The following is a 15,733-nucleotide window of genomic DNA, read 5'->3' as shown; positions in this document are numbered from 1 at the left end:
ATTTGATCCTGTCATTATGATGCTAGCTGGTTATTTTGTCCATTAGTTGATGCAGTTTCTTCATAATATCAATGGTCTTTACATTTTGGTTTTTTTTTTGCAGTGGCTCGTTCTGGTTTTTCCTTTCTGTATTTAGTGCTTCCTTCAGGAGCTCTTGTAAGGCAGGCCTGGTGCTGACAAAGTCCCTCATCACTTGCTTGTCTGTAAAGGATTTTATTTCTCCTTCATTTATGAAGCTTAGTTTGGCTGGATATGAAATTCTGGGTTGAAAATTCTTGTAAGAATGTTGAATATTGGCCCCCACTCTCTTATGGCTTGTAGGGTTTCTGCATAGAGATCCACTGTTAGTCTAATGGGCTTCCCTTTGTGGGTAACCCAACATTTCTCTCTGGCTGCCTTTAATATTTTTTCCTTCATTTCAACCTTGGTGGATCTGATGATTATGTGTTTTGGGGTTGCTCTTCTTGAGGAGAATCTCGTGGTGTTCTCTGTATTTCCTGAATTTGAATGTTGGCCTGTCTTGCTGGGCTGGGGAAGTTCTCCTGGATAATATCCTGAAGAGTGTTTTCTAACTTGGATCCATTCTCCCCATCACTTTTAGGTACATCAATCAAATGTAGGTTTGGTCTTTTCACATAGTCTCATATTTCTTGGAGGCTTTGTTCATTCCTTTTCATTATTTTTTCTCTAATCTTGTCTTCACGCTTTATTTCATTATGTTGATCTTCAATCTCTCATATCCTTTCTTCTGCTTGATCAGTTCGGGTATTGATACTTGTGTATGCTTCACGAAATTCTTGTGCTGTGTTTTTCAGTTCCATCAGGTCATTTATGTTCTTCTCTAAATTGGTTATTCTAGTTAGGAATTTCTCTTAACCTTTTATCAAGGTTCTTAGCTTCCTTATATTGGGTTAGAACATGCTCCTTTAGCTTGGAGGAGTTTGTTATTACCCACCTTCTGAAGCCTACTTCTGTCAATTCATCAAACTCATTTTCTGTCCAGTTTTGTTCCATTGCTGGCGAGGAGTTGTTATCCTTTGGAGGAGAAGAGGCATTCTGGTTTTTGGGATTTTCAGCCTTTTTGTGCTGGTTTTTCTTCATCTTTGTGTATTTATCCACCATTGGTCTTTGCTGTTGGTGACCTTCAGATGGAGTTTTTGTGTGGTCGTCCTTTTGGTTGATGGTGATGCTATTGCTTTCTGTTTGTTAGTTTTCCTCTAACAGACAGGCCCCTCTTCTGCAGGTCTTCTGGAGTTTGCTGGTGATCCAGTCCAGACCTTGTTTGCCTGGGTATCACCAGCGGAGGCTGCAGAACAGCAAAGATTGCTGCCTGTTCCTTCCTCTGGAAGCTTTGTCTGAGAGGGGCACCTGCCAGATGCCAGCCAAAGCTCTCCTGTATGAGGTGTCTGTTGGCCCCTGCTGGGAAGTGTCTCCCTGTCAGGAAGCATGGGGTCAGGGACCCACTTGAGGAGGCAGTCTGTCCCTTAGCAGAGCTCGAGCCCTGTGCTGGGAGATCCACTGCTCTCTTCAGAGCTGGCAGGCAGGAATGTTTAAGTCTTCTGAAGCTGCACCCCACAGCTGCCCCTTCCCCAGGTGCTCCGTCCCAGGGAGATGAGAGTTTTATCTATAAGCCTTTACTGAGGCTGCTGCCTTTTTTTCAGAGCTGCCCTGCACAGAGAGGAGGAATCTAGAGAGGGAGTCTGGCTACAGCAGCTTTCTGGTGCTGCAGTGGACTCTGCCTAGTCTGAACTTCTTTGCGGCTTTGTTTACACTGTGAGGAGAAAACCGCCTACTCAAGCCTCAGTAATGGTGGGCCCCCCTCCTCCCACCAAGCTTGAGCATTCCAGGTCAACTTCAGACTGCTGTGCTGCCAGTGAGAATTTCAAGCCAGTGGAGCTTAGCTTGCTGGGTTCCATGGGGATGGGATCCAGTGAGCAAGACCTCTTGGCTACCTGGCTTCAGCCCCCTTTCCAGGGGAGTGAATGATTCTGCCTCAGTGGCGTTCCAGGTGCCACTAGGGTACAAAAAAAAAAAAAAACTGGCTGGGCATGGTGGCTCACGCCTGTAATCCCAGCACTTTGGGAGGCCGAGGTGGGCAGATTACCTGAGGTCGGGAGTTCGAGACCAGCCTGACCAACATGGAGAAACCCCGTCTCTACTAAAAGTACAAAATTAGCCGGGCGTGGTGGTGCATGCCTGTAATCCCAGCTTCTCGGGAGGCTGAGCCAGGAGAATCGCTTGAACCTGGGAGACGGAGGTTGCAGTGAGCTGAGATCACACCATTGCACTCCAGCCTGGGCAAAAAGAGCGAAACTCCATCAAAAAAACAAAAAACAAAAAAAAAACTGCAGCTAGCTCAGCATCTACCCACACGGCCACCCAATTTTGTGCTTGAAACCCAGAGCCCTTGTTGGGTAGGCGCCTGAGGGAAGCTCCTGGTCTGTGGATTGCGAAGACCATGGGGAAAGCATGGTATCTGGGCCAGATAGTAGTGTCCCTCACAGCACGGTACCTCATGGCTTCCGTTGGCTGGGGGGAGAGTTCCCCAAACCCTTTCACTTCTCAGGTGAGGCAACACCCCACCCTGCTTCTGCTTGCCCTCTGTGGGCTGCACCCACTGTCTGACCAGTCCCAGTGAGATAAGCCAGGTACCTCAGTTGGAAATGCAGAAATAATCTGCCTTCTGCGTTGATCTTGCTGGGAGCTGCAGAGTGGAACTATTCCTTTTCGGCCATCTTACCCAGGATTCTCATGTTTTTCTTTTTAATGGATGAAGAAGAATCTAAAATTGGACTTAGAAATTTTCATGTAGAATATTTAAGGTGCTAGGTGTAGTTTCTTCCTTTCATATTTGATAGTATATACTCATTGGTAACATACAGAAAACTTTAAAGAAGAACATGAAAATTTGGGTCCGGGTGTGGTGGCTCGTGCTTGTAATCCCAGCACTTTGGGAGGCTGAGGTGGGAAGACTGCTTGAGCCCAGGAGTTCAAGACCAGCCTGGGCAACATGATGGGACCCCGTTTCTACAAAAAATAAAAAAAATTTAGCTAGGCATGGTGGCACATGCCTGTAGTCCCAGATACTGGAGAGGCTGAGGTAGGAGAATCACTTGAGCCCAGGAAATCAAGGCTGCAGTAAGCTGTGACTGAGCACCTGCACTCCGGCCTGGACAACAGAGTGAAACCCTGTCTTAAAAAAGAAGAAAATTTATATGATTCCTGCCCTTTCAAGATAATCTGTGCATTTTCCATTAAATTTTTTTTACAATATTCCAGTTATACTGGAATTAATTTTGTATCTTTATTTTTAAATATTTTTTCTACATAAATAATCCAGTGCTCAATATAGAAAATATAAAAATAGGAAATGTACTTCATTTAGAGATAACCCATGAAAATAAATGTGTGTCTTTCTTTTCATATTTTCTTGAATTGTATTATTACTTTTGTATTCATTTCTTGTTATAACTTAACATAATGGGAGTACCAAGGTTGAGCTAAGGATACTTACTTAATACAGGGGATGATATGGCACAGAAAGCCCAATAAGAGCTTCAATAAAATGTGTGTTACATTAGGCATATATTGCTTGGATATCTGGACCGGTTAAAACTCTAGCCTCAGCTGGAGGAATGTGAGATACTCTGTCTTTGAGATCACAGATGTGTCCAAATCTAAGTGTGCTTTGTTACCTTTTTCTCATAGGAAGCCAAGTGCTTTTCTAACATAGATAAATCTTGGGTGAAGATCATGACTCGGGCACATGAAGTGCCCAGTGTAGTCCAGTGCTGTGTTGGAGATGAGACCCTGGGGCAGCTGTTACCGCACTTGCTGGACCAGTTGGAAATATGCCAGAAATCCCTTACTGGGTAAGTTCACTGGCTCTTTGAAGGCTCTCGGTATCCTTGAGACAAAAGGATACAGGGAGACTAGATAGCATTAGCCAAATTTGTTTTCTTTTGCTGAGGCTCTGAATTCATGTATAAAGCTGTTGCACAGATGAAACTGATATTTTGAAGCCTTATATTCTCATCAAAGACTTGCTAGATTTGTCCTGATGTTGGAGTCATAGGACTTAAGGTTGCTTCCATCACTGGGATAAGACTGTATAAACATCCTCATACAGTCCCTGCTTTAAAAAATTAATACATCTATTTTCTGACATTCTTCTTGAATAAACATTTATAGAACCAACATATTTTATTATACTCATTATATGAAACAGTGTTTAGTATGTACATGCAGTCAGGATTATATTAAAAAGTGTCTAATATAATATCTATCTACACACACATTTGTGTGCATGGAGGCGTTGTGAATTCCAAGAGTCATAAAGTTTTTTTGTTTGTTTGTTTGTTTTCCTTTGGTTAATCACAATAAAATAATGTAAGTAGAAATATGTTACATAGTAATATGCTAAGTGTACATTGACACTTAAGGAAGTTTAACTCAAGCGCCTGAGCATTTAACTTAAATAATGATGTCTCCTTGGCCCACTCTGGGAGACAGTTGATCTTTCCCCATGAATACATCCTGGTGGCCTCATGACCTGTAATAGTGTCCTGTGAATAACCAGCCTGTCCTGTGCACTGCGGCACTCAGGTCATCTAAGCCAGGCTGCCCTCATAGACACAGTTGACGGCTAAAATACTGGGCTTCAAATGGTGCTTTGGCAGGATCTCGATGAAATAAAGAGAGGAGTTTATTAAAATTGAACAAAAAAAGTGACTATGCTAAAAATGGAAAAAAGACCTGTAAGAGGGTACTTGTAAGCAGTATGGATTACTTATTTATTCTTGGCTAACCAAAAAAAAATTTGAGACAGCTGCTGAAAAATAACAATGCATGAGAAAGTTAAGGTCAAAGGAAAAAAAGGGCTAATAAGCTCAGAGGGTAAAATTGGTGCAGAGAAAAACTACAAATGGACCTTAGATTTAGAGAGCAAAGATCCTTCCTAGGTCCCAAGGTAAAGGGTGACAGATGATAGGTTCATAGGATTCATAGAATGAAAGTTACTCAGGGAGACATTACATTTTGTTGTCCTCAAATTGATAATTTGGAGGAATTTCTATTGTGTATCCTATTAAAAGGGAACCCAGAGCAGAGTCTCCATCTGCTTTCTTATCACAGCGTGAGTCAAACACGAGCCTCTCTAATGGAATGGCTTCATCCAAGGAACTAAGGGAATGGAATCACTGCATACACTTCAATGAATCCTCCATGAATATCACTTTCATATCTATGTTGGTGGAAGGTATTGGGCAGCATAAAACGTGAGCGAGGTAAACCCTGACAAGAATGCAGAGGACAGGAGTCTGCACTGCTGGTTAAGGACAAATTCATAGGCTTCAGCATACAGCTGGGGAGATGTGGAAGTTGGTGGACTTTTAGAAAAGTTGAAGAATCTAAACATGTGTAACTAACCTGCACGTTGTGCACAGGTACCCTAAAACTTAAAGTATATATAAAAAAAAAAGTCTAAACAAAACCACGCGTACATGGTTGTCCACCCCACTACCTTGAAGCTAGAGGTAGGGCCAAGATTTTCTGTAGCAAATATTTGCAAGTTTACTCTAATTTAGGTGGTGAATGTTTCAAAGGCCTATGCTATAGAGCAGAGGTCCTCAAACCTCGGCCCCAGTCCGTGGCCTGTTAGAAACAGGGCTGCACAGCAGAAGGTGAGTAGCAGGTGAGTGAGTGAAGGTTCATCTGTATTTACAGCTGCTCCTCAACACTCGCAATATCACCTGAGCTCTGCCTCCTGTGAGATCAGCAGCAACATTAGAGTCTCATAGTAGTGCAAACCCTATCGTGAACTGCGCATGTGAGGGCTCTAGGTTGCGTACTCCTTATGAGAATCTAATGCCTGATGATTGGTCACTATTTCCCATCATCTCCAGATGGGATCATTTAGTTGCAGGAAAACAAGCTGAGGGCTCTCACTGATTCTACATTATGGTGAGTTGTATAATTATTTCATTATGTAATAATAATAGAAATATAAGTGCACAATAATAATAGAAGTGAAGTACACAGTACATATAATGCACTTGAATCATCTCGAAATTACCCCCATCCCTGGTCTGTGGAAAATTTGAAAAATGGTCTTCCATGAAATTGGTCTCTGTTGGCAAAAAGTTGAGGACTGCTGCCATAGAGTATCACCATAAACCTAAGGAGGCTTTTTAAACACCATGGCTGTAGCCAACGCCAATGTCAGTAAAGCACCCTTTAAATGTTTACTTTAAAGCAAAACCATTTGCAAGTAATTCTTCTAACATAAAGATTTAGAAAAATGGAGTCTTAGGGATTAATGAGTTGATCTCCCTTATAAAATTATTAGATCAATTCAAGTAACTGTTGAAGGACAAAAAGATTGTTTTCTAATGATTGATGCTGTGCCATTCCATTTAGCCTAATAATTATTTAGCATGAGCAAATGTGGTTCAGGCACCACTGAGGGTTCTTGGATATAGACCCAGCAGGAATGCTCTGTGCCTAACACCAGGATCAGGTCAGAGAGAACGAGAAAAGGGTTTCTGAAAGTTTCCCTGGTCTGGGGGTTCTTCAACATGGAAGGACTGAGGGGCAGGGACCACTAAGACATCATGCAGGTTCAGTTACCACTGAAACACTTGCTGAGGAACTGTCTCCTGGACTACCTACAGCTGAGTTTTTTACTTTTCTCTCCTTTCCTCATCTTCTACCCACCACCACAGACAGACAGACACATACACACACATACATGCACAACACCCCCCCATTTTTTTCTCTCTCTTTTTTTTTTTTTTGAGATGGGCTCTCACTCTGTCACCCAGGCTGGAGTGCAGTGGTGCAATCTTGGCCCACTGCAGCCTCCGCCTCCCAGGTTCAAGTGATTCTCCCACCTTAGTCTCTCGGGTAGCTGGAATTACAGGGGCGCGCCACCAAACCCAGCTATTTTTTGCATTTTTTTTTTTTTTTTTTTTTTTTTAGTAGAGACGAGGTTTCACCATGTTGGCCAGGCTGGTCTCAAACTCCTGACCTCAGGTCATCCACCCACCTCGGCCTCCCAAAGTGCTGGGATTACAGGTGTGAGTCCCTGCGCCTGGCCTATTTTTCTCTTTTTTATTCTTTCTTTTTACTATGAACATATTCTGCTCTATCACCCAACATTTGGGCATTATTTTATAACCCTGCAGAGAAAATGTCAACTCTAAAACTGTTCACACTTTTTAAAAATTTTTATTTATTTATTTATTTTTTTACTGAGCTTTCCCTGTGTTTTGATTCTGTTACCAAGAAGAGGTTATGAGCAACATTTGTAAGCCTTGTATAAACATTTGAGAAATCATATTTATACAAAAACAACACCCTCCCAAGCTGTCGAGGATCAGCATGGACAGGAAGGGTCTTCACACAGATCAGATCGTAATTGGAGTTGCGGTAATCAGACTGTGTCCGTGAAGATAAGGTGTCTTCTCTGTACCGTCACAGGAGTTTGGCTGTCACATGCCACAGTCTCCTTCCATGCTGGTCTAACGGGACAGAACACGTGACCCGATTCCTCACCAGAATCAGACCAGGCTACTGTGAGGAGGATAACAAACACATCACAGTTATTCAAATAAGGATTGGGATATTTGAAGTAAGAGAATTAGTAGTTTTAAACTGAGAAAAGTTTAGTTTTTTAGCTAAAACAAAAGTAAACATTACAAACATTTAAGTAAGACTTTAAGAAAGTTGGGGGGGAGGGGGATAGAAGAAAACACACTCTCCAGGCTGTCTCATGTCCAAAGTGAACAAATCCCATCGCTGCAAGAGCTTGTTTTACTGAGGATCCTGTGAGAGGTGGGTAGAATCATTTCAACCCACACGCCCAGGCTTATCCATGATCATCCCTGTAGACATGTCCATTTCTTTCCCAAATTCCTTACTTAGTATGACCCTCTCTTTGTATCTCCTTCTTTTCTTTGCCTTTTTCTCAATGAGTGCCCTCCTTTGTCTTGAGGAATGTAGCTCAGATTTGTCCCCAGGCTGGACATCCCACTCAGCAAAACGAGTCCAGCAGTTGATGAATCATGGACTGTCCGGCACTCCTCACGCATGCCCTGGGAGGTTGCCATCAGGCTCCAGTTTCTGATCCAAGTAATCCTCTAGTAAACACTTGATTTTTCCTAGAAAGTGAATTCTGCTGTTATGAAATAGAAATGTTTCCTTATAATTTTACACAGGAAATAAAGAAATAATACAATGTTCACAAAGAAGTGAACAACAAAACACTGGGGTCTACTCGAGAGTGGAGGTGGCAGGAGGGTGAGGATTGGAAAACTACCTATCAGGTACTATGCTTATTACCTGGGTGATGAAATAATCTGTACACCAACCTCCCGACATGCAGTTTACCTGTATAACAAACCTGCGCATGTACCCCTGAACCTAAAATAAAAGTTGGGGCCAGGTGTGGTGGCTCATGCCTGTAATCTCAGCACTTTGGGAGGTTGAGGCAGGTGGATCATTTGAGGACACGAGTTAGAGACCAGCCTGGTTAACATGGTGAAACCCCATCTCTACTAAAAAAAAAAAAAAAAAAAGATTAGCTGGGTGTGGTGGCACAGGCCTGTAGTTCCAGCCACTTCAGAGGCTGAAGCAGGAGAAACACTTGAACCCGGGAAGTGGAGGTCGCAGTGAGCCAAGGTCATGCCACTGCACTCCAGCCTGGGTGATAGACTGAGACTCTGTCTAAAAAAAAAAAGGTCAAAAAAGGCTAAAATGAATAATAATACAAATGATAAGGGAAGAGCAAAAATTAAAAAAAATAAAAATTAAAAAAACTGGTAAAGTTTAAAAAAGAAGTACAATTAAAATAATCATAATTATAACAAAATATGCTAGAAAATGAAGATAGAGAGCTATCATTAAGGAAATAACAGAATACACATATCCGCACCATCAGGAATGACCATAACAGAAAGCAAATATAGAAATAAAAGCTTGGCTGAAAGCAGGTCAGCAATCGGGAACATTCAGTGGATTTTGGAAACTCCTGGAGGCAGAGACGAGTGCCACCGCTTTTCCATGGAGCTCGTCACAGCTGGGTTTTGCTTCTGCTTGGATGATGAATTCACTGGATTCTCTTTTAAGTCACAATTTCAAGTATTGTAGGGAGCCTTTAGATGACACAGTGCTGGGCTTGGAAACCCAAACCCAAAACCAAAACCTGCCTGGGTGTGTTTTTATCTTACTCACTACCTAGTGTTTTTATCTTACTCTCTACATGTAATATACAAGATTTTCCAGACTGTGCAAAATGTGTACATTATACTTGTGAAAAATGAGGGAATTCTGCCACCAATTTTGGGAAAAAATTATTTCTACATCAGAATGTGGAATGTTATTTGAAAACATTCTTAAAAAATTGAAAAATTAAAAACAGTGAGAAGTCATGTAGGAAAATCAGATTGTCACAAGTCACACAATATTCTCCCCTTTTCCCATCCAGATTAATTTATTCCTTCAACGACCAGCTTTGCGTGGTTATAAAGGTTTATGTTTTTCCTCTCCTCATAGGTACCTGGAGAAAAAACGACTGTGCTTTCCTCGGTTTTTCTTTGTCTCAGATCCTGCTCTTCTAGAGATTCTGGGGCAGGCGTCGGACTCCCACACTATACAGGCCCATTTGCTGAACGTGTTTGACAACATTAAATCTGTCAAGTTCCACGAAAAGGTTCGCCTAATTCTAATGGCAGGCCAACAATCACCGTACCTTAGAACCTCAACTATCTTTAAGTAGCTCTTCGAAAACAGGTTTATAACAAGGGTTGCTTCCCTGTTCATTAGCTCTTGGCCAGTGACTAAAAACAAATCTTGGGGCCCAATTTACCTTCAGAACTGTGTAATTTCTTAGTATCCAAAGTGTAGATTCAAATTAAAAAAATGCTAGTTTAGGATTAAGAATGCATTTATGTAGCATTCATGATTTTACACACCAAGTTAACTAGTCAGAAATCCAACAAGATAAAAAACCAACTGTTCATAAAATAATGTCTTAACTAAACAGAATTGCCCTCATGATTTAATTGTTTTAATCTGGTTTCGGCATACTTTATTCAAACTTTTTTTTTTTAACACTTCCATGTGTATAGAATCATGAAGCTGCATGAGACTCACGATAGGTCATTTAACTTGACGGAGACTACACTTGCACAGCTGCTGAAATCTATTGTCTAATCCATCCCTCCACCCAAATTCCCTAGGAAAGTGACTCTTCTTGTTAGATATTGTACTCAGTTTCCCTCTGTTGCTTCATATAAACCCTAGTAACATTCATTTCTTCATCCTAGCATGCAGTGTTACATTTATTGAGCAACTACCATGTTTCGGATGTCATGCTTAACACTGGGAATACACTAACCTTCCGTGAACTTGTGCTCTGGTGGAGGAGACAGGGAAGTAAACAAGTAGCCTTCAGAGTCCAGTTAGGGAGTGTTAGAGCTATTCCATTCGAAGCGATTAAAAGCCACTTGTTAAGGTCAAGCTCCTTGCTATCTGAGAGACATGATGCTGGCCTGGGGTTCCCAGGAAGAGTATATCATGATCAACACTGAAGTCAGTTTTATGTACTATAACACTCAAGAGAAATTGGGCAATTAAATTGCTGATAATTTTGGACTTGCATTATTATTACTGTGCTTCATTAAGCACAAAGAACGTGAGAATGCCCATCAGGGAGCCCTCACCTGGGTGTATGCGGGTGTCGAGGAAGGCTTTCTGCAGAATATAAATTTGCACTGATGTTTTGAAGGTAAGTGGAATATAACCTTGCAGGTGAAGAAGGGAAGTGTGGTCAGGTCAGAAGAAGAGCATGTGCAAGGGAGGTGTGGGCGCCCGGAAGTGTGGGAAGCCCAGGATGTCAGCAGCGTGGATGTGTGAGGGAGTGTATTAGTTTCCTAGGGCTGCTGTGGCTTAAAACAACAGAAATGTATTCTCTTAAAAGTTCTGGGGGCTAGAGATGACTGCATCTTAAATTGATCACATCTGCAAAGACGCTATTCCCAAATAATGTCACATTCACAGGTATCAGGGCTTAGGACTTCAGTATATCTTTTTTGAGAGACACAATTCAACCCACAACAGGGAGCTATGAGCAAAGAGAGAAGGGGGATGGGCAGGATTCCAAAGGCCAGGTGCATCACATTACGGAATTCAGCTTCATCCCGAACATGATAAAAAGCCATGGGAGGTGTTTAAGCAGGGCAATGACCTGATTTGTGTTTCAGAAACATTCTCTGGTACAGTGTAGGAGGCAGAATGAAAGGGGGCAAGGAAATCAATGTAAGAAGCCATTGCAAAATCAGGATAAAAAAGGCTGAACAGCTGTAACAAGGCTTTGTTAGAGGGGACAGAGAGGAAGGAAAACAGGATGGATTTTAATGGTTCAAAAATCAATGTTTCTTGTTGTTTTATTGATGTGTGGGTAGAAAGAAGGGACTAAATTCATCAGAAAATTCTTCCTGATGTTTCGCTTAAATCCTCTGCCACAGCACTAGGACATCATGGTCCAAGAGCAAAGCTTCTCACTGTCTCAAGTTGTATGGAAGATAATTTAAGTATCTTTCAGTATCTTATTTACTGTGTAGCTCCCTTTTGTTAATTAAATGCCCACAGACTTTTAGCCTTTGTTCTTAGCAGTTGTTTCTTAAGATAGTGTTGCTTTTGTTTTTTGTTGCTCCTGCCATAAGGTTTCTACAATCAGGGGCAGATTTTGCTTGTGTGGGTGCTAAATCTTGTAAAATTATAAATACACGTTCATATTCAGGGCCTTGGAAAGGGTCTGTGTAAGTGAGGGGCCCTGAAACTGAAGCCTCATTAGCTTTTTTGTAGATCACTTCTGTCTACAGCTAAGGAGGACTTAGTATAGCACTTTAGGTTTTAGAAGCCTGATTTCATTTGGGAAACATTAGAGATTTTAAAAATCATCATATTCGTATTAAATATTTCTTTTAAAAATAAGGTTCCCCCCCTTACAGTATAGTTTATTTGGAATTGATTTCTTTCTTTCTTTCTTTCTGTTTTTTTTTTGAGACGGAGTCTCACTCTTGTTGCCCAGCCTGGAGTGCAATGGCACGATCTCGGCTCACTGCAACCTTGGCCTCCTGGGTTCAAGCGATTTTCCTGCCTCAGCCTCTCAATTAGCTGGGATTACAGGCGCCCACCACCACACCCAGCTAATTTTTGTATTTTTAGTAGAGACAAGGTTTCACCATATTGCCCAGGCTGGTCTTGAACTCCAGACCTCAGGTGATCCACCTGGCGCGGCCTCCCGAAGTGCTGGGATTACAGGCGTGAGCCACTGTGCCCGGCCTGGAATTGATTTTGTATTGCCTTTTAGATTTCATGGCTTTTTAATTTTTTTATGGTTTTGAAGTAGTTTATATTTGGCTTTTACAGTATTTTATAATCTGTAGCTTTACTTTCTATGGGAAGGACAAGTCAATAATTAGTTTTTACTTTTTATATGCTATAGCTTTTTTTTTTTTGGTTTCTAACATAGATCTATGATCGAATTCTGTCAATTTCCTCTCAAGAGGGTGAGACGATTGAATTGGATAAACCTGTCATGGCAGAGGGCAATGTGGAAGTTTGGCTTAATTCTCTTTTGGAGGAATCTCAGTCCTCATTGCATCTTGTGATTCGCCAGGCAGCCGCAAATATTCAGGAATCAGGTTTCCAGCTAACTGAATTTCTTTCATCCTTCCCTGCTCAGGTCAGTGTATTGAAATTGGAAAGTATGTTTTGTAAAATAGTAATTTTAAATCTCAGACATTACCTGTTGTAAGCTTCACAAATGGCTATAATTTAACTCTAGACCGGTATTAAGATTTTCATAAGGACCTGTTAAATATACTTAACCTTTAAGATTTTAACTACAGATTATACGGTCATATATCTATAGACTTAAATGTAAATTTGGGTTATAGATATATTTGATGTATTGTCTTTAATTTAAAACAGTTTTTTCCCTAATCAATCTTTTGATGTAACAATGTACAAAAATCGTGAAAATGTACTGATTGAACACTTTACTAAAAAAAAGAAAAATAGATTCAGCATTAAAATACAGGAAACAATGTTTTCTTAGTTACTGTGATTAATAAAAATTTGGTGAGCATCTACTCTGTCTCAACATTATGCTCGTTTGGGTAAAGCAAGTTTCAGACATTCTTTGCCTGCAAGCAACTTAAAATCTAGGGAGAAATGTGACTTCAACATAAATGACTTAAAATGATAAGAAGTAGAATTTCCATAGGTTATGATAAAAGGTATCAAAGTTGATGTAATCATGGCTTTACACTTGTGTAACAATCACAGCTATTGATCACGTTGTATTTCTATTTAAATACATAAATATGCCATACAAATTCATAAAGCCTTTTTTATTTCCATAAGGTTGGATTATTAGGAATTCAGATGATATGGACACGGGATTCAGAAGAAGCCCTTAGAAATGCCAAGTTTGATAAAAAAATCATGCAGAAAACTAATCAGGCTTTCCTGGAGCTACTCAATACACTGATAGACGTCACCACGAGGGATCTGAGTTCCACAGAACGAGTGAAATATGAGACTCTGATTACTATTCATGTGCACCAAAGGGATATCTTTGATGACCTGGTAAATTCTTTACAAATGCTGTGGCATGTAGAGAAAAACAAATTCTAGACACTATCTGTGTTTACCCAGTAGAACTAGTTTGATTGAATTCAAGGAAAAAATTAAATTCTGGCAAAGAATCATGTTCTTAATCAGAGCTTGTTATCAGCTTGCTTTTCAGTCTTAACTGAATGTAAGTCATATTCTGATGATCTGTGCTAAGATGTTATTGAGGCAATTAGACTTTATTAAAAAATGTTTTAACGTGATGATTTTTAATGTTAAAATTATCATGTAGCATCTGAAAAGCCTTCATACATCTTTTTCGCTTTTTACCTATTAATTGAAGATCACCAGTTTCTTGCTATGAAAATTGTTAGTAATATTGCTTAGTAGAGCTGTTTAGGACTTCCGTTAAGGCTTTTGAAAAATCACATTCTTAACAAGTTTTGCTACATTTTATGTCATTGATTGCAAATGGTCTTTCCTAATAGAGCTTCTGACATTCAGGTGTCACACGTTTTTTGCTTTTAAAGAGAGAACAAAGTGGGAAAAGAGAGTTGTGTAGCTATAGAAAATGGGAAATAAAAAGAAGTGAAATTTGTCCTCTACTATAAAATACATTCAATAAGAGGCAAAAAGCTCTTATTTTCCTAATAATTTTCTGGATTTGTCCCACCCCATTATGTGAAAAAGATTATGAAAGATTGGTCCTGATATAATGGAAGTAAAGGCAGCACGTTGAAGCTATTGTGTGCTAATCTCCTGTCTTAATAGTTAAGCACACTACTTACCTTTCCGAGGAATAAAGGGCTCAGGCTAATTTTAGATTTCTTATTTGTCAAAGAAAATGATGAAAGTGGCCTAAAATTTTGGTTAAAAAATCTGGACAAAAGCGTTGCCAGGCAATGACCTGTCATTTAGATGTTAGAAATTTTGGCCCAATGTAATTCTTGGGAAAAATAATTACTGGATTAAAAAATCCCAAGTGTACTTTGTTATAGTCTTAAGAGATGTCTTTTTCCTAATGAGATTGTTTAGTTCTGTCTTTGTGTGTCAAAACATGCTTTTCATAGATTATATTTCATGGTGAGGACTATGGCATTAGGCATGTAAGGGTGAAATTTAAGAAATGAATATCTTATTATTAAAATATGTAAAGGTGCTTAAATTGGAGAGGCATAATTAGGGGTTTCTCTTGAGTTTTCTTATTCCTATATCTTCTAGTTTCTTTTTTACTGATCAATAAATGAATGGCTTGGCTGGTGATGTAGTTGACACTTGTGAAATAGTTCGGTTGTCTGTGAGTTTCATTTATTTCACTGTATGATCTATATGACTGCTAATAATGTGTATATTTAATGAGTGATTCTCATCAGAGCTCTAACATACACCTTTTGAATTTCAGTGTCATATGCATATCAAGAGTCCCATGGACTTTGAGTGGCTGAAACAATGCAGATTTTACTTTAATGAAGATTCTGACAAGATGATGATTCACATCACAGATGTGGCGTTCATATACCAGAATGAATTTTTAGGCTGCACCGACAGGCTTGTAATAACTCCACTTACAGACAGGTGATGGAACCCTTCTCCCCAACCCCCACCATTTTTATTCTCTCGAGTTGCTCAGGGGATTTTTGTTTAAAGTCTCTTAGGGTTTGTAGGCTCTTTTATACTAAAACCTTTGAAATTTAGTATTTTTAGCTTTGTTATCAGCTTTCTTTTCACATGGGATTTAGGTTTGTGACTGACACAGGCCTTGCTTCCTCTGCCTTCAGTCTTATAGAGGCAGAGTTTAAATGTGTAAACACCATGTGGACACAGAGTGGGCAAGAAAGGGAATTAATTGCTGTGTGTTGTCAGGTTCAAATCACAGTGGCCCTTGCGGGGGCTGCTTGAGTATCTGTTGTTCTTACTGAGAGACAATTAAGATTTTCTTTAAGCAGGAAATAAATTGAGTATCAATACAGGTAAAAGTGGAGAGAGGCCACTGAAAAGGCCACCAGAGTGTTAACTCTTCCCTTGGCCTGCTATTTACAAGTTGTGTTAGTGACACCTGCCACTGCAACCTCCCTAGATTCAGTCTCCTCAT

The 15,733-nt window shown here is 40.2% G+C and overlaps 1 protein-coding gene across 1 annotated transcript in view; it reads left to right on the top strand.

Annotated features, from left to right (window-relative positions):
• Nucleotides 1–15,733, top strand: part of DNAH5 (dynein axonemal heavy chain 5) — a 323,290-nt gene that overhangs the window by 157,980 nt on the left and 149,577 nt on the right. The window contains exons 31-35 of the mRNA XM_024247511.3: nt 3,709–3,872; nt 9,553–9,709; nt 12,536–12,748; nt 13,432–13,656; nt 15,044–15,216. Coding sequence (XP_024103279.2) covers nt 3,709–3,872; nt 9,553–9,709; nt 12,536–12,748; nt 13,432–13,656; nt 15,044–15,216 — 932 coding nt within the window. The remainder of the gene's footprint in view (nt 1–3,708; nt 3,873–9,552; nt 9,710–12,535; nt 12,749–13,431; nt 13,657–15,043; nt 15,217–15,733) is intronic.

This window comes from Pongo abelii, chromosome 4, assembly GCF_028885655.2.
Source record: "Pongo abelii isolate AG06213 chromosome 4, NHGRI_mPonAbe1-v2.0_pri, whole genome shotgun sequence".
Lineage (NCBI taxonomy): Eukaryota > Metazoa > Chordata > Mammalia > Primates > Hominidae > Pongo > Pongo abelii.
The sequence above is the reverse complement of the archived record's forward strand: the minus strand, read 5'-3'. Positions and strand labels throughout refer to the sequence as shown.